The sequence below is a fragment of the Odontesthes bonariensis genome, chromosome 4 (assembly GCF_027942865.1).
Source record: "Odontesthes bonariensis isolate fOdoBon6 chromosome 4, fOdoBon6.hap1, whole genome shotgun sequence".
In the NCBI taxonomy this organism is placed as follows: domain Eukaryota; kingdom Metazoa; phylum Chordata; class Actinopteri; order Atheriniformes; family Atherinopsidae; genus Odontesthes; species Odontesthes bonariensis.
Genome location: NC_134509.1, coordinates 18,932,658 through 18,952,753, shown reverse-complemented (window position 1 = coordinate 18,952,753; position 20,096 = coordinate 18,932,658). Strand labels below are relative to the sequence as shown.

The 20,096-nt window shown below is 44.2% G+C and overlaps 1 protein-coding gene across 5 annotated transcripts in view; it reads right to left on the bottom strand.

Moving 5' to 3' along the window:
- Positions 1-1,355: 1,355 nt before the first annotated feature.
- sorcs1 (sortilin-related VPS10 domain containing receptor 1) overlaps positions 1,356-20,096 on the bottom strand; it is a 194,822-nt gene continuing 176,081 nt past the window's right edge. Inside the window, exons 18-27 of one of the 5 annotated variants that reach the window (XM_075463338.1) lie at positions 19,621-19,792; positions 18,423-18,609; positions 17,703-17,836; positions 16,519-16,645; positions 14,426-14,538; positions 11,004-11,138; positions 7,296-7,395; positions 6,755-6,860; positions 6,031-6,188; positions 1,356-4,872 (exon numbers count right to left, since the gene is read on the bottom strand). In XM_075463338.1, the coding sequence (XP_075319453.1) occupies positions 4,811-4,872; positions 6,031-6,188; positions 6,755-6,860; positions 7,296-7,395; positions 11,004-11,138; positions 14,426-14,538; positions 16,519-16,645; positions 17,703-17,836; positions 18,423-18,609; positions 19,621-19,792 (1,294 nt within the window). In that variant the 3' untranslated portion in view covers positions 1,356-4,810. Of the gene's footprint in view, positions 4,873-5,844; positions 5,916-6,030; positions 6,189-6,754; positions 6,861-7,005; positions 7,099-7,295; positions 7,396-11,003; positions 11,139-14,425; positions 14,539-16,518; positions 16,646-17,702; positions 17,837-18,422; positions 18,610-19,620; positions 19,793-20,096 lie in introns of those variants that run through there. The other 4 variants (XM_075463339.1, XM_075463340.1, XM_075463341.1 and 1 more) reach the window with 4 other exon arrangements.

Genomic DNA, 20,096 nt, shown 5'->3' with positions numbered 1-20,096 from the left:
AAACAGCATTATGTTGGGAATAAAATAACTGCACACTCAAATAGCCGCTTAATATTTATTTTACAGTGTAAAACATGATCAAAATGAGGTACCTCCATGCCAAGGTCTCACCTGTTTGAACAATTTTTTTACATTTCATCTTAAACTGCCAAGTGCGCTTCTCCCCCGCGAGATTGCACCTAAATGAAATAAATGAATGGGCTACCATTCAAGCAGTTTCCCTGTAATATTATTGTGATTGCAAAGGACTACATTTAAACTTACACTTTTGATGCTGCAGCGGTGTTGCACTTATTTCTAAAAACGTGTTGAAACTCGCCGTATGAGCGCATTAAGATTTCCAATTCGAGGTTGGTGAAAAACGTAGCCCCTCCTCTTCCCCGTTGCCAAGGTGACTCGTCGAATCGGGGCTCCATTGATGCTGGCTTTTTAAAGTTGTGGTGCACGCGCTAAACTCAAGGTCCTACTCAGAGTTGATTAACCTCACTCAAATCAGCGTTTCTGGAACCAAAAACTCAGGGTTTTCTATCTCAGAGTAGATCAACTCAGAGATCAGGAATAGACTCAGAGTTGGTTGAACCTGCTTTGTGAAACGGACCCCAGGAGGTTTAAGGATTTATAAACATTTAAAAGCACGGGGAGATATGATGGATAAAGAAACAAAAACTCCAGATTCTGCAGCATTTTCAGCAACTCTTCAAACTTTGTACAAAAGCTCAAAAGTTCAACTAAATCAACCGGCAGCTCTTGTTCATCTGTACAAAATCTGGCTGTGCCTCAAGTGTGCAGCAGAACATTGCTGAGTCAGTTTCACTGTGACAGCGGGGCGCATAAGAACCAAGTGTGAGCTGAGAGGGGCTCCCCAGCATCCCTTTATGGTCTCTCAGGGGTCACAAAGGGCTAAAACACTTTGTGGAAGTTGGATCATGTTTGGGAGGCGGACACCCCCCCCCCCCCCCCAAACAGAGAAGAAGTCCTTTCTCCGGCTTGTAGTGTGCATCTTTGTGCAGAATGATTCATACTGCTGCATGAACTCCAACACGTTTCAGAGCTCTGAGCCAAGGAGAGCTGACTGTCACAGACTTTGCTCAGCCACCTAAACCCAGTGGCACTGAACATTTATAGAGAAGCTAAATATTCCTGACGTGACAAGAAGCTCCTTGGGTCATTGTCACATCATGCTGAGATAATAAAGGTCATCGGGTCTGAAGGAACTGCTCGAGTCCCTTCAGCCCAAATGTTGCAGCCTCTAATTGGGCAAATAAATACCAGGAGGCTGTGGAGAAGAAAGTACAAACATGAGCTCCTTCTCTTCTCTTTATAGGTTGTAGAAAGGTAAGAAAACAAGAACACAGTTAACAGACTTCTTTCCATTTAATAAATATGATTGTAAATGCATTAAACAATTACACACAGCACAGTTGAGGTCAAACAAAAACACTGTAACACCTTACCGTCTGTTCTTATACAAAAGCTGTACAGTAATAAAAGTCGTTTTTTTTCCGTTATTGTCATTTCTCTACAAAAATAATAATCTTGCTAATTATGCAGGGAGGAGGAGGTGGGAAAGCTGGCCTTAACTCGATGGTGTTTTCTGCACCCTTTGGTGCTGTCATATCACAGCTCGCCCTGACCAGGAGGCCGCAGATCCCTCCTGTCGGTGCGACTTCCTGCCTGCTCGACCTTTCTCTGTCTGCTGAAGCTCAAAGGCAGGAGAATCTCTTCTACGATGCAGCTCCAAAGCCTTGCTGGTTTGCTGGGGTTAAAGTTGGGGTTATCCTCTGTTCTGAGCACAGGTCTGCAGTGACAGGCTGCTGTACTATATGCATTCTCTAATCCATTAAAATAAGAACAAGACGGGCTCTCAAATGAGTCATATCTCAAATACAAATTAGTCAACACCGTCTACTGTACAACAATCTTATGTTGCAAAACTTGAAAATAAATCCTTAGATGTCCCCAAGCATAGAAATCCAAATACTAATGTGTTGCTGTGCCCCATTAACAGAAAGATGAGTCCCACAGATGGCACCATGCAGTAGAGCAACAGAAACAATCTCTCAACTGAGTGAAGAATTGGTCCTGGAAGCTTATAAGAAACACGGTTAAGTCACAACTGAACTGTTACTAACAGAATGTTCACATGTAACCCAAAATATATCGAAAACTATATATCTGATTGTGTTTGTTCCTGCACGTTTCAACGTGGAGGGCAACACACACCGGCTGCCTTTTTAAGCTGCTGCACCTGTTGTGATGCAGCAGTTTCCACATTCATTCCTGTGGATTTGAGAGTGGCGGCAACAAAGAAATGGACCTTAAAAAGAATCCAGATGGGACTCACCGCACCACCTCAGACCTAAAGAGGCGTCCGACAGCACAGTGGGAGGATGTAAAGAAAGCCTCCGTATGAGGCTGCAGGAATATGAGAGCAACAACCTGCTCGTTCTGCTGCCTTCAGGAACATCACGGCTCCTCTGCACACTGAAAGCTGGGGAAAGTCTGAGCTAAAAAAATTAACGTTTTGTCACGAGTGCCAGTGATGGTTATCGTGGTCATGTGACAAATATCCCCATGGTGTTCACACATGATACAAAACAGCCAGAGAAGCTGCTATTCAGCAACATTCGCCTCCTAGTTGGACACACAAAAGCAACGTCTTCTGTTCCTTCCCCGTTACTTCTGCCTGGTTTGGGTTTTACACAGTGTAGCCGTGTAAAGATTTTAGAGCACAATAGATGCTAAATCATTGCTGTTGCTGTTCATCTGAGGTAGTATTCACCTCATTTAAGGGACCAGGAGTGGAGCAGATTAATTTTCTTTTATGCTAAATCTGAAGCAACATTAAATGTCTGAAAAGCACATACATGTTGAAGAGTAATTCAGCCTTAAATGCTGCCATCTTCCAAATGTTTGCTTTCTAATTGCCAAATTCAACCGCATTACGATGTTACATATTGTGAGCAGAAGAAGGATGTGAAAAGCTCCCATTTCATGTGAGCGCGCACAGAGCCTGAAGAAGAAAACCAGCTGACACAAAGAGCCTAGCTGAGCTCATCTTGTGTTGAACTCCTGTGAACAACAACCCTTGAACAATCAAGCTTAAATTCATTCATTTCAATTTGTCTAAAAAGGTAGACTAATGTTTGTACAGAATGATTACTACTAACATTGTGTTTTTGGTGCATCACTTTCCAGCGAGGAGGGGAGTTTACCCTGACTTGGATAAGTCAGCTGTGTTGATCGTTGTTTGACCAGTGGACGGTTTTTACTGAATTTTCTGAATGATTTGAACAGCTGCCGCAGTGTTCAGCAGCTCTCAGCTCTCTGTTATGTGGACCAAAGCAGCCAGTGTGTGTTGCACCTAAGTGCCTCTTCATCAAACTTCTGCGTGGTCTACTGTGACATCCACCCATCTCAAGCTGCACAGCTGTGGAAAAGATGACCCAGGGCTGTCAGAAAATCTCTCTTTGGATCTAAATTTTTCCCAAAAGTGAGAAAAAGGAAAAACTAATCCAGCAAAGTTGCAACTTAGATTCGGAAGGAATCAATCAGGCGTTTACATCCATCAGATCTTAAGTAGCAAAGGGCTTGACAGGCCTCTGAGCAAGCTAACCATCCATGCAGCCTGGTAGAATCTGCGCTCTACTTCTCCTGCTCCTACAGCACGATGTAATGAGCTGGGATGAAGATGGTGCTACACTGCAGCGGGTCCAGACATTAGCCTAAATGTGTCACCAACCTTAGCGAGCCTTGAGCTTAACAAGCTACATTAAGTATTCAAGAAGTCAACCTCCTCTTGTTCTGTCCACTGGACAACTCTTAATGTCCCCAAGAAGCTCTTTTCCGTCTCTCTGTGTCTCTCTTTCTGGCTGCCATGTTGTCTGAATTCTCCTGCAAAGTAACTGCGTCTCATTCCAGCTGCCACCTTAAATCTGAGCCTTGATAAGCTGCACTCTGCCCGCTGAAGTAGTTCCAGGGCCGGGGCAACGATGACTGTGTTGGTGAGTTAGTCCTCCTGTGTTTCTCCTTCCATTCCTTGAAAGGTTCTGTGATGTCAGGGGAAGGTTCAGTGAGGCATCTTAGAAAGTGACACTTTGAAGCACAAAACATTTCACAAACTGGCATGTATCGTAAATAGTACCAGAAGCATCAGATTAACAGCAAAGTTTAAATGAATCCTCAAAACTAAACCCTGTTTTACTGGTGTTAAGCACTTAAAATCCCCCCCCGAATACTTGTGTAAAAAATATGTATTGTGCCATTAATCAGCTTTCTGAGGACAACAGACCAAAAGCTTTAAAGTACCCTATTCATATTTTATAATGGCACCGCTTTTTAGTAGGACATTTGTTATTAAAATACACAAATCGCTAACATTGACATTCATGATTTACAAAATAAATGTGTAATTCACTTCAATAACATACTTCTGTAAAGTATATTCATAGGAATAAATAATACACGACTGCTGTTAGCTTCAGAGAACAGCGAACCAACCGAGATATGTAAATAAATCCCAAACGCGGCTGCTTATTACATGGTTTCCCCTCTGATTCATGCTGGCGATCCTTCTCGATTATGCGTCTGACTCTGACTATAAATAAATGGGATTTTTAAAACGTTTAATTTGTCAGACATGTATTGAAAGTAACATTTGAAAACCTGTACACAGTTTTTCGGGTTTGAACAGAGCACAGTATGTGTCAGCAGGGTCCCACATGCACAGGTATAAAGCTCAAAACCATTGTGTCCCAAATGGTAAAAAAATATCCATGAACGCAGTTGGAGCATTGGTCTGAACGAGCGTTCAGACAATGTACGTGGGGAGTTCTGTGGAGAATTTCACATGTACATGAGGTTTCATACATCCTGGGAAGAGACGAGACAAAAGAGAAGCAGGTGTCAGACGTTTTGTTTCAGAAAGCAAATAAATCTGAAACATTCAGCTGGTGCATCCACCGTTTACAGCATTTAATAGGTGCTGAGGGCTGCCTTCTAATGGAGGCCAGCCTTCGCTTGTTCATGTCAATCACACCCCTTTAAAGGGATAGTTCGCCTCTTTTGACATGAAGCTGTATGACATCCCATACTAGCAATATCATTTATGAACATTTTCTTACCCCCTGCTACCCCCTGAGTTCCAGCCTCGTTTTGGTGTTGACGAAGGTAGTCCGGCTCGTTGGCTGGGGTTTAAAAAATAAAGCGTTTTGCTTCTCAAAACAATATGCGTTCAAAAGAGTAATACATTTGCATCACAAAATCGTTGTCCAGGAAAAAGTCAGACCTCACAATCGCTTGGCGCTATTTTCTCTCCCTTCGTATCACTGCGTGCTGCCGCCTGCCGACAGCCCGTCTGTTACGGTGTTTACTGCTCGGAAGCAGGGGACTGCTTGGTCTGCACTGCGGTCTGCACGGTTTACACAGCACGCAGTGATACGCCAAAACGAGGCCGGAACTCGGCTCACAGGACGCAGCAGGGGTTAAGAAAATGTTCATAAATTATATTACTACAGCTTCTTGTCAAAAGAGGCGAACTATCCCTTTAACACAACTCATTGTTTATGTTTGAGAAAATGTGCTACGTGCTAAAAACAGAGACACAAGTGCATATTACAGGTTCCACAGAACAGATGGGTGACAAATGACAGGAAAACCTGGATAAATGAGACATGAAGTGATGCGTGAATATGGAAATGATGTCATTCACACGTTCAGGTCCTCACAACTGAACCAGGAGGGAGATTTTTAAGCAACTGGATTTTTCCTTCATTCCCCACCCATGTGTTCTCTCAGGTGACAAAAGCACCACACAGTGAAGAGAAGAACGGTGCGTTAACCATACCACTAAGAAGCCACTGCACTGTTTGTCACACTCAGATTTGATTAGTTCTCCTGCTGACGGGACCCTTTCACTGAGAAACACACAACACAAAGCGCACGATGAGAGTCATGAAACAGCCATGGTGTGACACAAGCAATGAAGAAAAGGAAAGAAAAGCAAGCCGCAGACGGAGGAGTTGGTGTTACCGATGGGCCGTGAGTTCAACTCTGTGTCCAGAATCTCCAAAGAATGCACCAAGTCCTGCTGAGAGCTGGGCGTGGCCTCCGTTGGATTAGCTGGACTCTTCATTTCTTGTTCTTTGTCGTTCTGCATCTGCGCATAGACGTTGAGGCCTGGGATCTTCCTTGAGAAAAGATTTACAGTGAGGCAGATGGATAAAGGGTGTAACCTAAGCTAAAACTAAGATGAGCTGGACCAGTTCACCTGCAGCCAGTCAACATGACTTCTTTACTGAAGTTGTTTCCACGTGAGCTAATATTTGCATGTGAGTCAAAAACACTAAAAATGTTTCACGTTTCATTCTGTGCCTGCTCGTCTGTAAATCTTTTTGTCCCTTTTTCATACCGTTTTCCCTCGAAACTCCACCTCAGCGAGGAAACACAGTTTAACATTTTGGAAAGGTCAGCTGCCTGTGTTCAAAGGCTTTAATATTGATAGCAGCTGAAGGCTGACTGACATTTCTTTTGTAAGGGATGACCCTGATAAGAGTTCCTACAGGATCCCCACGGATGTGTGAAGGAAAAGCCAATTCTCCAGCAAGCAGTGCTGGTTAAAGGCGTTTGACGGGCAGCTATCAACCTTCTCTGAAGCCTCAGTGGCAGCTTTTGTTTGCTGAGCTTTCACCTCCACTCTCACCCACAGAGCATGATGTGATGGCTACATAGAGCTGACATTTGACGAAAACTTTACCTCTTGAATTTGTAGATGACAAATACAGCTAAACCCGCAACCACTACTGAGAGCAGCATTAGCATGGCAGAGCCACTGTGGTTCTCGCTGGTGTCCACAAGGGGCGCTGCAGAGACAGGGAGACAAGCGCCACAGAGCATAAGCAGCCAATCAAGGTGTGCAACATGTATTTCCAGCCTGCTGACTCATGCAATGAGCAGTGAACAGAAATGACACCTATATGAATCGTTTTAATATTTGACTTCTCTTACTCTAAAAGCCCCTTTAGGACAGTAGCAGCATCCCCAATAGGAAGAGGCACACATACGTGTAACGTTGCTCACTCTCTGAATGTCTCTGTGTAGCTACATGGGGGGAGCCAATCAGACACAGGGGTGGAGTCATTAGTTGAGGGGGGAGGGGCAACAAAAATGTTAAAGATATACCTGACTGTTTGCTGAGCCTGCATCTTTTCCACATGCTTTATGTTTGCCCCTCTTACTACGGAAGGTACATAAGTCCTCCTGAGCTGCTTTAAGCAGAGGCGGCTGCGTTTGATTACCTGCTGAGAGGTGAGCTGCATACACCGTGACTTGGACACCTGGCCGCAGCGTGAACTGGACAAGATTTTGATTCAAGGCACTCAGCAACACCTCAGAGAGCTGTTGGGACACAGATAGAAACAGGTGTTTGAACAATATCTACAATAACTCGTAGAAAACAACTGGATTTAACTGCAGTCAATCATCACGACTCATTCATCCATTTGCTTTGTTTCCACCTTCCAGTGCAAATTAGTTCAATTCCTTTATCAGACGTGTCAGACCAGAAAATAATTGGTTCTAGATAATCACTTTGCCCGTGACATTCCCAGGTGTTGTGGTTGGAGTACCTGCCAGTCTAAATAACAGAAGCAGTGACTGTAAGTCAGGGTATGAGGAAGGAGCGATAAATAACAGTTTGCAGTTTTTCAGAGGAATCCAGGTCCATTCCTGCTGAATCCCAGATTTCAGTCGGTTGAAAAGACGTCACCTTGATGGCAGCATCTGTCTCTCCAGAACTCCAACATCCACCTCTGCATCAGTGGCACCTTCACACAGATGAAGCCATCCCTGCCATGGACCCTGATGCAGCCCCACACCATCACAGACGCTGGCTTTAAACCTTTCTCTGAGAACAGCCTGGATGCTCTTTCTCATCTTTGTAGAAGCAGACGTCAGTTTTTCCCAGAAGCAGCTGAAACGTGGACTCATCTGCCCACAGAACACGTGTCCACTGTCTTTCTGTCCATCTGAGATGAGCTGGTGTCCAGAGAACTGGGCCGTGTTTCTGCACAGAGCTGATATCTGGCTTCCTCCTTGTGTGGTACAGCTTCAGCTCACATTTCTGGATGCGGCCGTGGGCCGTGTTGAGTGGAAATGGTTCTCCGAGCTCCTCCTGAGCCCATGTGGCTGTATTGATCATGGTGGCGTGATGACGGTTTCTCATGCAGTGCTGCCTGAGGGCTCCCAGCTCATCCAGCAGTGCTTTCTGTCCTTGGCCTTTCCACGCTGAGATTTCCCCAGACTCCCTGAATCTTTTCATGATATTCTGCTCTGTAGATGCTGAAAGACCAAAGATTTTACACTCTTGAGTCATATCTTTTGAACTTATTGATGATTCTCTGATGGAGTTTAGCCCAAAGTGGTGAGCCACGACCCATCCTTGTTGGAGAGACTGAACCTTTGGTGGATGCTGCTGTTATACCCAATCCTGACACCCTCACCTGTCAGCAGGTAACCTGCTGGTTGTGAAATTAACCAGAACAGAGATACTTTTCCTGCTTTTCCAGGTTTACAGTGTTGAAATCTAAGATAAAACAACATACAGTATTTTTGTATTTAATTGTAATAATTAAGAAGTTCATCTAAAGAGTAACAGTCCCTGAGAAATACCACTTATCAAAGATGCATATTTTTTGCCACTAGGGGAAAGCAGAACGAGATAAAATCATAAGATTGACACATTTTCTCCATGAAAACTTGATATGAAACATATTTGTGGATATTTGATATATAAGATCATATATAAGAACTTTTGAAAATTAATCATTTTGTGCATTTACACAAGAAGGACTGTTGAAACTAAACAAGGGACATGCAGTACTTCTGAGAGCAGCTGGTATGTTCAGAGTGGGTTTTGCTGCTCTGAAGATGTCTGATTGGTTGAGTACTGAGTGTTTTAGTACCACCTGTTTCTGTCATTTCACAGTGAGTCTCTGCTGTAGTTCCAGAGTCAGTTTACTTTCAGTTGTACCGCAGGAATAGCTGGTTTACTGCTGGTAAACACAGCACTCGTACTCAGAAAGTCATGCCTGCTTCAGAGGGTGAATATGGGAGGGAGCGCCATGTCAGAGACATCAGACCTTCTCTGGTTGTGTCTCAGCAGTTATGCTCTAAAGCACAAATAAGCAGCAACGAGTCAGTGGATTAACTGGCCAAATCTGAGGGGAATCACTGAAATACTTGGTTTGAAGAACGTCCAGTATCGACCTCCTTTCAAACAGCTCTGATCTGGTTTCTAAAGCGTTAACTATGTGGGCTGTTTGCTTCTGGGCAGGTGACATTATAGGTTTATTAAAGCTTTTGGACTCTGGCTTCCTTCTGCAGCTGGAGATGCTGTTAAAGGGAGTGAAAGCAGTTTGACAGCGAACCAAATCAGTCAGCTAAAAAGCACCAACAGGCTCTAATTAGGTAATAAATAAGAGTTACACGTTTGTTTCATTTTAGATGAAAATACCTGAAACTTTCTGATACAGAAAATCTAAACTTTTGCAGTTTGTGAAATTCTGAAGTTCTGAAAATCATGAGGAAAACAAGTGAAGCTCACCAAAGGGTGAAGTGATACTGTCCAGTTTAGACCTTCACTGGCCCAAGATCTGCAGGATGTTGTCAGAGCATGAGAATTACTACAGAACTGAGTCCAACAACCCAAAGAAAGCTCACTGCCTCCACATGTGAGCACTTATTTAAGCCTATGTAGGACTTTTCCGCCGTGATGCATAATGCATTACATGCAGCTTCACTTGATCTCTGCTTCCCAGACAGGCAACTAATGCTCTGCATGGAGAACATCTAACTCTGGTATAAACTGGGCAGATTAGAGGCACCCAGAGCTGAACAGTCTGACCTCACATCCTGCACACAGATCATCATATTCACACAATTATGAATCTCTGTCCCGGGGCTCTTACACTCCTACACAGTCTGGAAGTGAAACGTGGCTATTTTTAAATTTCATTCCAGTATCATGAAACTGTTGATATCCATTTATTCTGCAGCCATGAAACAAACCTACATGGAGCTGCGTAACAAAACTAAATGAAATCCTCACTTTTCTCTCTGCTGACGCCTTCTTTCTGCTGAAGACGCTCCATTTATCTCAACTGCCTCGTTTGCCAAATTAATTGTGATCTGAGTCATTTCTCTAGTCCTTCATCCTCCCCTTTGTACTTCTTAGCGGCTTAAATTTAGTCTATGGTATGACTAATTGCTTGTTCCTACTGTATACCAGGGTCAGTAAATCTATTATACATTGGAATAAGCAGAGCCTGCTGTTCACTTTTAAGATGCCAGCCTTGAATGGAGATTTATGGCTGGCTTGTAGGGGAGAGGAAGCTTCCAGAATCAGGTTTGAGCAGGGAGGAAAGAGGAAAAACAAACTGCTTTCCTTCCTAACTTCCTTCTCTGCACCTGTCTGAGGAGTTTGCCCCACAGGGAACACACCCAGTATAGTTATCGGTCTCCATCTACCATATGATATTGATAGCTAATTTGGTTCATGTCCTGTGATTTCGTGAGCTGATCAACAATTCCAACTCCTTTGCTTGGCTCGCTGCTGCCCCCTCACCACCCCACAGGATGTGGCTGAAGAGAGTTTAAAAGCCTTCCCCACTGATAACCTGCTCATACTTGTCAGGCTTATTGATGAGTCAATTGCAGAGACTCCTCAGGCATGTTCCAGAATTAGACTCATGAAGTAAAACCTGTGGGTTAATACTGACATCTGCTGGTGGAAGAAGGGTGTTTTTTCCTTTTTCGTGGATCAATTACTGGACAAGCTGCTGCTGTGAAAACATCCTCCACGAGTCACAAAGCAGATACAGGGGAAATGATGCCTGGTGTTGTGGTAAAATTAGAGTGAGGATAACAAGGTGACATCCATCCACCTACACACACACCATTTGCCGCCAGGGAAGAGGAATGATGCTGTCGTGCAGCTGCTGCCTCACCTGATCTAAATGAGCAGCGCTCTTCTCTTGTTTCCCCTCAGTTAGCTGTTTGTCAGGCAGGAGGAAAAACTCTGCTGCTGTGGGTAAACCAGGGAGCACGGTGACAAGAAGCTGATCCTCCTTCACACCTGTAGCCTGGAGGGGAACAGAAGGGAGAGGAGTGTCAAAAAGATTTCTGAAGAAGCTGTTCCCCAGCAGACGCTGGGCTGAGATCAGACCCTCTACGCTCTACTGAAGGAAATCACATGAGTCCATGGTGTGAAACATGACACTGACCATGAGTGCTCGAGCCAGAGTTGGACAGTCGGCACATTTCTATGCACGGTGAAGACGTAGCTCAACTGGGCTATTTAATGGGGCTCCTCACCATCAGGGAAACTATGTTACTGATTGATGTTTGTCCTTCTTTATCTTTAATATGTCCCCTTTCATGTTGTTTTTTGTGGTAAACCTAAAGGCTCTTTTACACCAAGCTTACAATCTGGAGCATTAAGGCTCTAGCATGGTTGCCGCATCTGCTAGCGCGAGCGGTGTTGATGACGTCACGATTTCGTGCCGGCTATATATAGTGGCGCAAGTCGATGCGCCGGTAGTTGCAATTTTCTTTGTCACAGAGGTGTCGCTGCTACGTGAAGGTTACCGCTACTCTACAACCACGAAAGTCGAGAAGAAAACAATGCCACTGTCAAGAGCAGGAATACTGACATCAATGATACTGCTGCAGTATCTGGATACTGGAGGTGAAGGTCTGAAGCCCCCGGCATCACCACTTGGACTCTCTGCCCTCTTCTTTGCCTTCACATATCTGTCCCGTAGCTTCTTCCACACATTCTTACAGAACTCTCCCTCTTTCCCCAAAGTTCTGCCAATCTCTGTCCACCAGTTTTGGGAGTTTACGTGGTCCCTGTGCTGTTTCACTCCAGTGTCGTACAGGTGCCTGTACAAACGCACCTCCTGACTGAGCCTGGTCTCACATTGGTCCATCCGGTTTGTCGTTGTGAGATTATATCAATACTATTCATTTTACGATGTGTGTGCGTGGCAATGTGATTACAAGCTTAGGCGGATGTTGCTACCATATAAGGCCCGTTTCCTGAGGCTGACTTTTAGGCCAGAAGACCTTGAAAACTGATTACGCAAATGCTGAAATATATACTCAGAAGGAAGGAAAAATCCCCAGATCCCACTTAGCAACAGGACAGAATGCATGTCATGTAAGTGTGTGATCTCCAGAAGCTTCTGCAATAAACTAAACCTTGGACTGAGTCTTGACCTTTATGCTCACACTTTGATCAACGAACTCGGGGAAGCCAGCTGAAATCGGGGCTTCAACAATTTGGGGGCTCGTCCGGGATCTGATCTGGCCTAAAATCGGACAGAACACGAACGGACAACGGACACGGGTGAAACGTCATTTTGACGTCACGGGCCGCCACCGCCGTGAGCGACGCGTCAACTGTAAATGCGCCTTTAGGAAACATCTGCTTCCCTTGTATTTTTGGTGTGCGTGCTGTTAGATCCCATCAACGTTCTCTTCCAGCTGAAAGAATCTGATGAAAAATCAGCTTTGTCCATCAAGTTGGAAATCGTCTTTGTGATCAAATATAATCTCAGTCTATGCCATTGAGAGGATATTTAAGGATTTAACTTATACCTTAAACGAGATGTTTGGTCTTTTCTTGAAGGAGGATTGTGTGAGATATTTATGAGAAATCAGCGTTGGCAATCACGATGGATTCTGCCTGTCTAATACGAATACATTTCCCATTTTTGGAGCCTCTATCAAAAAGTAACTCCTGATGAGCTCAGCGTATCTGTAGCAGGATACAATGACAGCGACATGCTTGCAATGATGCGTGACAAAACGGGAGTTCTGTTTGGTTGAGAAAAAGCGACAAAGTAAACCTCTGTCAGATGGAAAAGTGAATTTACATCCACCACAAATAGAGCTCGCACAAACCAACACGACACTGTTTATCTTTGAGTTGTTTTGGGATTTGTGGCCCAATTCTCAGTAGCTGTTAGCTTAGCAACATTTTCTGAAGACTTTCACTGCTCATAAGCTCTTTAAAATATCTGTTTAGGTTCCAGGAGCCATTCTCCAACAATAACAGCCCTGTGCAATTCACCCTGCAATGACTGAGTTTTATTTATCTTCATATGTGTCAGCTTATATGATCAGGGTGAGTCTAAACTTTACAATTTCACTTTTACTCAGTTTTTATTATTATTCCTTCATAATCAACATCACGTTACGAATGTTTCGATATATTAACTCCTTCTATGATTGCAGCAGTGAAGTTAATCATTTTTAAAAAAAGTCAGACCTTACAATTGCTTGGCGCTATTTTCTCTCCCTTCGTATCACTGCGTGCTGTGTAAACTGTGCAGACCGAGCAGTCCCCTGCTCCCGAGCAGTAAACACCGTAACAGGCGCGGCTGACGGCAGGTGGCAGCACGCAGCGATACGAAGGGAGAGAAAATAGAGCCTAGTGATTGTGAGGTCTGACTTTTTCCTGGACAACGATTTTGTGATGCAAATGTATTACTATTTTGAACGCATATTGTTTTGTGAAGCAAAATCCTTCATTTTTGTGACCCCAGCCAACTAGCCGGACTACCTTCGTCAACGCCAAAACGAGGCTGGAACTCGGCTCACAGGACGCAGCAGGGGGTAAGAAAATGTTCATAAACGATATTGCTAATATGGGATGTCATACAGCTTCATGTCAAAAGAGGCGAACTATCCCTTTAAAATTATTAACTTCACCGCTGCAATCATAGAAGGAGTTAATATATCGAAACATTCCAGCTCCTTCCTGCAGTGATTGTAGAGAACGTTTGAAACTCTTGTGTCATATTTTCATCCAAATCTTTCCCCCAAGTTCTGCCTTCAGGGGCTGGCTTGTCTTGAAGAAAGAAATCACATCGATGATAAGTAACGCAGCAAACATGCTCAGTGGAGACTGCAGAAATGGGTATATTTATGAAATATATTTTAACTTTGCAGGATCAAAACAGTGTGAAAATATGATGCAACATCCAGACGGCCTCAGAGAACTAGAAGTTAATGAGTTAAACCCTGAAACCGACGTGTGTGAGTTTGAGTCATTTCTTGGCGGCTGGTGCAGCGCTCGTCTCCCCTCGGGTCAGCGCAGAACACACACACTGACATCCATTCTTCTTCTTTCACAGCATCCACAACCTCGTCCCTGAGCGGCCGTGAACTCAGGGACTGTCTTGGAGACAGTCTTGGAGCTCTTGAACTATATTTCCCCCTCTTCTCCCTCTTGCCTGATCTTTTATCACCATAAAGGACAGATTCATGTCCTGAGGCTTCGGAGAGGTCTCGCTGCACTCAGGAGTCCAGGTGAGCCCTGAGTGTTTACCAGAGAGAAGCAACAAACCCGAGCCAGCTTTACCTGGATCAGAGAGTTCTTGATGACCCGGCTCACATCCAGCCTCCATTCTGCTACGTCGGGGTTGTGCTCATCCAGGTTTGATGAAAAGGCGAGCAGATGAGATCGGAAGAACTCTGCGGGGAGAGATAATGTTTGTGAGATGCTTTTTTCCTTTCATCCGTCTTCCAATGCAGAGTTCAGCCTTGCACTGTTTACCATCTTCTGGATAGTTTAGTTCTTCAGATGTCTGGTGTCGTTTTACAAAAACACCAGGGGTCAGACAGGTTGGGGATATTTCAATTGTGTTTCGCGTCTACGTGAAAATAAAAAAAACACTGATTTCATCTGCATTAGGGGGCTGGAGGCGTGACACCATTCTTTTTACTCTTTATCTGATTTAAAATGCACTTCTGTTTGGTTGATGAGGAATAAAAGATGGAACCAACTACCTAGGAAACATCCTGGGTGCCCTAAAACAGACGAGCTTCTGCACGTGTTACAGAGACGGAGAAAAGTTCATCGGTATCCTTCAGCACGATTTCTGTTGAGCGCCCGTTTCACCACAAGACCGTTTCGACCCGCCAGTGTTCCTGGACCTCAGCAGTTATGTTTGAATTTAGCCTTTCACTACAACACTGTCATGGTTTACGGCTTCTGGTGTTAGCTTTTGTTGAGTTCTCCCAGTTTTGTTCCGAGCTGCTGTCTTTGTTCCTGCATTATTTAAGGATTTTAAGCATTTTATCCTCTGTGCATTCTGTTTAGTTTTGATTTTGATTGTTTCCTCGACTTAGTTTATCATCTGCATGGTGTCATTCACCTCCCTCAGCATATTTACTACCAGCTTTCCTTTGCTTTCCCCTGTCAGTCCAGTTCTGTTTTCTGTCGTGTTCTGCTTTTTGATTTCTGGATTTCTGGATTTTCAGCCACAGCAGATCTTTTGGTTTTGTCCGGTATGTTTAATAAATCTATATTTTAGTTATTGTCTCTCTTTTAGTTTTAGTTCTACATAAAATAAAATGTGGCAAACTCACCTACTTTTTAATTTGTAACAAAATCCATTTTTTGAAAGGAGCAAATACATTAATAGAATAAATAGATAAATGTGTCATTTTAAAAAAATTAAATTTTTGATTTTTTTCTTATATTCAAATGGGGGGGGGGGGGTGTGTGGTTATCTGAGTAACTTTATCATTTCCTATGAAAAGCATTGATTTCATCGTTTATCAGAGCTTAAAGCCCCTTCGATAGCTCAGCTGGTAGAGCGGAGGACTGTAGGTGTAACATTAGTGATCCTTAGGTCACTCAGTGGGGTTACATGGCACTGAAAGGATCGGATAATTGGCTAAATTACAATAAGAATGAGTTTAGCAAGGGTAATTATCCTTGGATATATGGCGGTGAATGAATCGAATCAGAGGCACAAAGCATGTCATGAAGAGTAAGATGAAGCTACGTCCCTCTATATTTCGTCTGTGATGAGCTGCTTGTTGCACAAACGCGATGCACAACGGAGCATTCTCCATCGTGTTGTTTGTTTCTTTCCGACGACAACAACAGTAATATCGTCTCCTTTGACGTCCAGTTCACGACCCCGGGAAAAAATCTCGAGCATGCGCAGAACACAAAGTCTAATTCACCACGTGCTTCACCGTCTACAAGCACGTTTAATTTGACTTTCAACCGAGTTATCTTGGGGTCTTAATCCGATCGCGACTAATCCGATTCGATCCAATTTCTTATCCGATTAAGGTGCCTACATGAACTTAATAACTCAGTCTTATTGTAATTTAGCCAATTATCTGATCCTTTCAGTGCCATGTAACCCCACTGACTGGCTCGAAGGAGTTTTTTTTTTTTTATAGCATTCAGCTCTTTACTTTTGGAGATTCTGTATATATATCTACATTCTCTGCACGAACTACACCAAGTCAAATTCCTTGTCAGTGCAAACCTACTTGGCAGTAAAGCACTTTCTGAAAATTAGGCTGTGAAACACTTGGTGAGAACAGTGTTATCTGCTCTGCTGTTATTGGCTACTTGTGGTGACACATCCTGTGAGTGTGTTTGCAGAGCTTCGGTCCCTCCGAGGAGATGCAGTCACAGAGTCAGCTCACCGTGGACAGCGATAGTTTTTCTGTCCTGCAGGATGTTATTCCCTGCAGACACCTGCACGGTGACTGTGTTGACGCCTTCCCTGGAGAACGTGCACGCCACGCTTCCCTCCAGGGTGATTACCGGCTGCTGGGGGAGACACACACAGATAGAGGGGGAGACGGCGAGAGTCAGAGTCCGGGCATTCCCGTGAGAGAGCGTTATCAGCAGCTGGTTAACATCTCGCATGGCTGTGGTTTACACTACAGAGGTGTCAGCCTGCTGGCACACGAGCATGCAGAGAGTTCCTTCCTTCAGGTCCTAAAACAGCCACGGTTTATACAAGGCCGTCCTTATTCAAGGCCCCTGATGGTGTTGAACAAGCACATTTAAACATTTCCGAAGACAGCGAGTGAGCGTGGATGATTTCATCCAGAGCATGCAGCTCGTGTTCGGCCAGAAGATGGATTTCTGTGTCTCAGAATGATGCTACAGATCCAACTCAATACTATGACTGATGTTGTTCATTAGACACTATGACTATCTATTTGATTATGTATTAGTTAACATTAGTTTTAGCATTTTGGTGTGTCGGTTTGACATAAGACCGGCCAGTTTGCAGGTTAACGAGACATTCCAGTGCATCGCTGCAGCACCTCTGTTGTGGCTGCTGTCTCTTTAAACTTCTCCTCCTTAAAGGTCCATTCTGCTCTGATTAGTGATCTGATTATCAACAGTGTTTCAAAGTGGTCCAGGTACGCATCAAACTCTACAACAAACCCTTTTCATAAACTGGAAAAAGTGCTTTCTGGTGCATTTTTAGAATATAATTTGCATTGTTTTAAAGAGCACAGATAACAGAAGGAGAGAGTTACATGAGAAACGTAATCAGAATAAAATAAAATGAAGCTGATGCTACACACATAAAATAAGTTTTGTTTGCAATCAGATAAAAGTGGAAGTAAATGTTTCTTTTTTTTTTACCATCACAGCTTTTCTGATTCAGGGTTGTAGTTTTATTTATGATACAACACCAGGCTCTATAACTGGTATCAAAGCTGATTAACAAGGCCACATTTTTTGTAACCTTGGTGTGTAAATATAGCTCAACAAACTGAGAATCAGCAACCTACTTCTTCATTACAAATGAACAAAGATGCAACAGAAGTCGGAGCGCGGTGAGAAAGGGGGACAGTCTCTACAGTACCTCAGTGTTGTTTCCGATCCACCAGATGTAGGTGACGGTTCCCACTTGGCTGGGCCACAGAACAGCAGTCAGGTTCACTTCCTTGTTTCTCACTGCCACAAAGGGAGCTGAGAGATGGATGTACTCCAGCTGACCTACTCAGGCACACACATACATCACAGGGTGAACTCTACGCTCTCTGCCAAATCATGCAAAACAAATTTATTGGTTCAAATAAGGAAAAAAAAGGAGGGAGAGTGGGTTTATAAGCGGGTGGGGAGGGGGAGCATGCCCAGAATTCTCTCTGCACTGGGACCAAAAGCTGCCATCTGTGTGTTATTTTTCATCCGTGGCCCTCCGGAGCCTGCACTGGCTTTATTTGTGCCACTGGCACATAGGATTGACAGATTGGTGGGGGCAACAGTGCTCCCTGATCAATAAGTCAGCTCTGTTACATCTGTCACCCCCTGAATACACCAGGGGCGGTCAGCTCCTGTTACATGTGCGGCTGCAGAGGTTTCTGTGGGCCCAACGGCCACGAAGCTTTCGCTCACTCGAGAAGAAGTGCGATGAGATCGGACTCGTTTGTGTGGTTAGGGGAGCGTGTTCTGTGAGGAGATAAAGCACAGAACACGGCGTGCAACACACAAGCTGCGATTCCACAGAAGGGGATAAAAAAAAAGTGGGGACAGCAAGAGCGTCTTCTTTCAAAATAAAGCCTCAACGTGTTCCGTGTCTCACATGTTACATGCAGATAGAGCGTGGCGGTCTCTGAGCCGAGGCTGTTCTCCCCGGTGGCAGTCACCCGGTAAATTCCCACAGCTTTGTAGACGTGTTTGATCCCATCCTCAATGGAGCTCACATTGGAATATGTCACAGCGTGCCCGTCTCCAAAGTCCAGGGTGATGCTCGTCCTCGCCCCGTCTCCCTGTGAAGGACAAACACCGTGAGGAACCTGGCGGCGCTTCATCAGCAGATGGCTTCAGGTGCTGTTTTCAAGGGAAAACTTGGCTTGTTATTGTTGTTTCTGTGTGTACAGCAGATGTATTCATGAGCTTTCCATTTTCACACACTTTACTGACCAACTTCTGGGAAGCTCCAATTATTCACAACTTGTTTTTAGGAGTCTCATTTTCAGGGAAGTTGTTCCAAAATACAACAGAACTCAAATCTGTAATTTAATGTTCTCACCTTTTCAGACACAAGCACAAAGGAGATGATTTTCAGTGTCCTCACTTACCACCTTCAGTGGATTTAGAAAACAGAAGCAAATCTAGAATTTGACACAGCAACAAACCCAAAATAAGTTAAAGTTAAAGAATCAAAGTTTATGTAATACACAGGAAGCAGCGCTCTGGAAGATTCTCCAGTCAGCAGGTTACCTGCTGACAGGTGAGGGTGTCAGGATTGGGTATAAAAGGAGCTTCCACCAAAGGTTTAGTCTCACATGTTAGATGCAGATAGAGCGTGGCAGTCTCTGAGCTGTTCTCACCCGGTAATTTCCCACAGCTTTCTAGATGTTTTCAGGTGCTGTTTTGAAGGAAAAACTTTCCCTGTTATAGCTCCAAATGGGCTGTGGCTCACAGTGCCATAAAGACACTGCAGACCACTGATTACACAGGCGCTCATGCACAGGATGTGATAAAAGGGGATTGTTTTTTAGAAGGAAAAGCAGAGCTACCAGCAGCAGAACCAACGATGGAGGCTCGTAAATTAATGCTGTTTTCAAGCAGAACAAACTTTTCTCAGTTTGGTTGTGGGCAAAAAAAAAAAAAAGACACAAAGACATAAAGGACACAGACACCTTCGCACGGTTAGCTCTTCTTTTCACTACACTCTTTGTTCAGGGTCTGAGTGCAAATATCACAAATTTACAGCTGTGGATAATATTTTTGGTCTCCATGGAAACAGTCCATGACATCAGCCATTCACAGCTCACCTCCTCCAGAAACACAAGGAAGGTGACATTAGTGGCCAGCGTGGCGGTCAGCGAGCCCTCGCTGGTGACCAGGTGGAGGCCTTTGGGCGCCTGGACGGGACACTGCTGCCGCCTGGCCGTGTATTCAGCGCTCACCCCGGCTGTGCAGTTATTGGACACCACTTTCCTGTAGCTGAGGGTGACAGAGCACAAAGGTGACAGTTCTCAGGGAAAGCATCGAGCAGAGTCACAGCAGATTGAACCGTGCAGGGTGTTAAAATCACAGCACCGTTAAAACATGTTGAAATTTAACAATGATTTATCCAGATGTTTCATCTTATCCTGAATCTTATTGTACAAAACTTGGGTTCATGGTAGATGGCATCTTAGTCCACAGACAGCTGCTGATGAGGGGAACAAAACCCGAACACAGTGATGTCATTGGGCTTTGTGTTTTACTTTGAATAGTTTTCTTCTTGCTTCTTTCCAGTTGATTT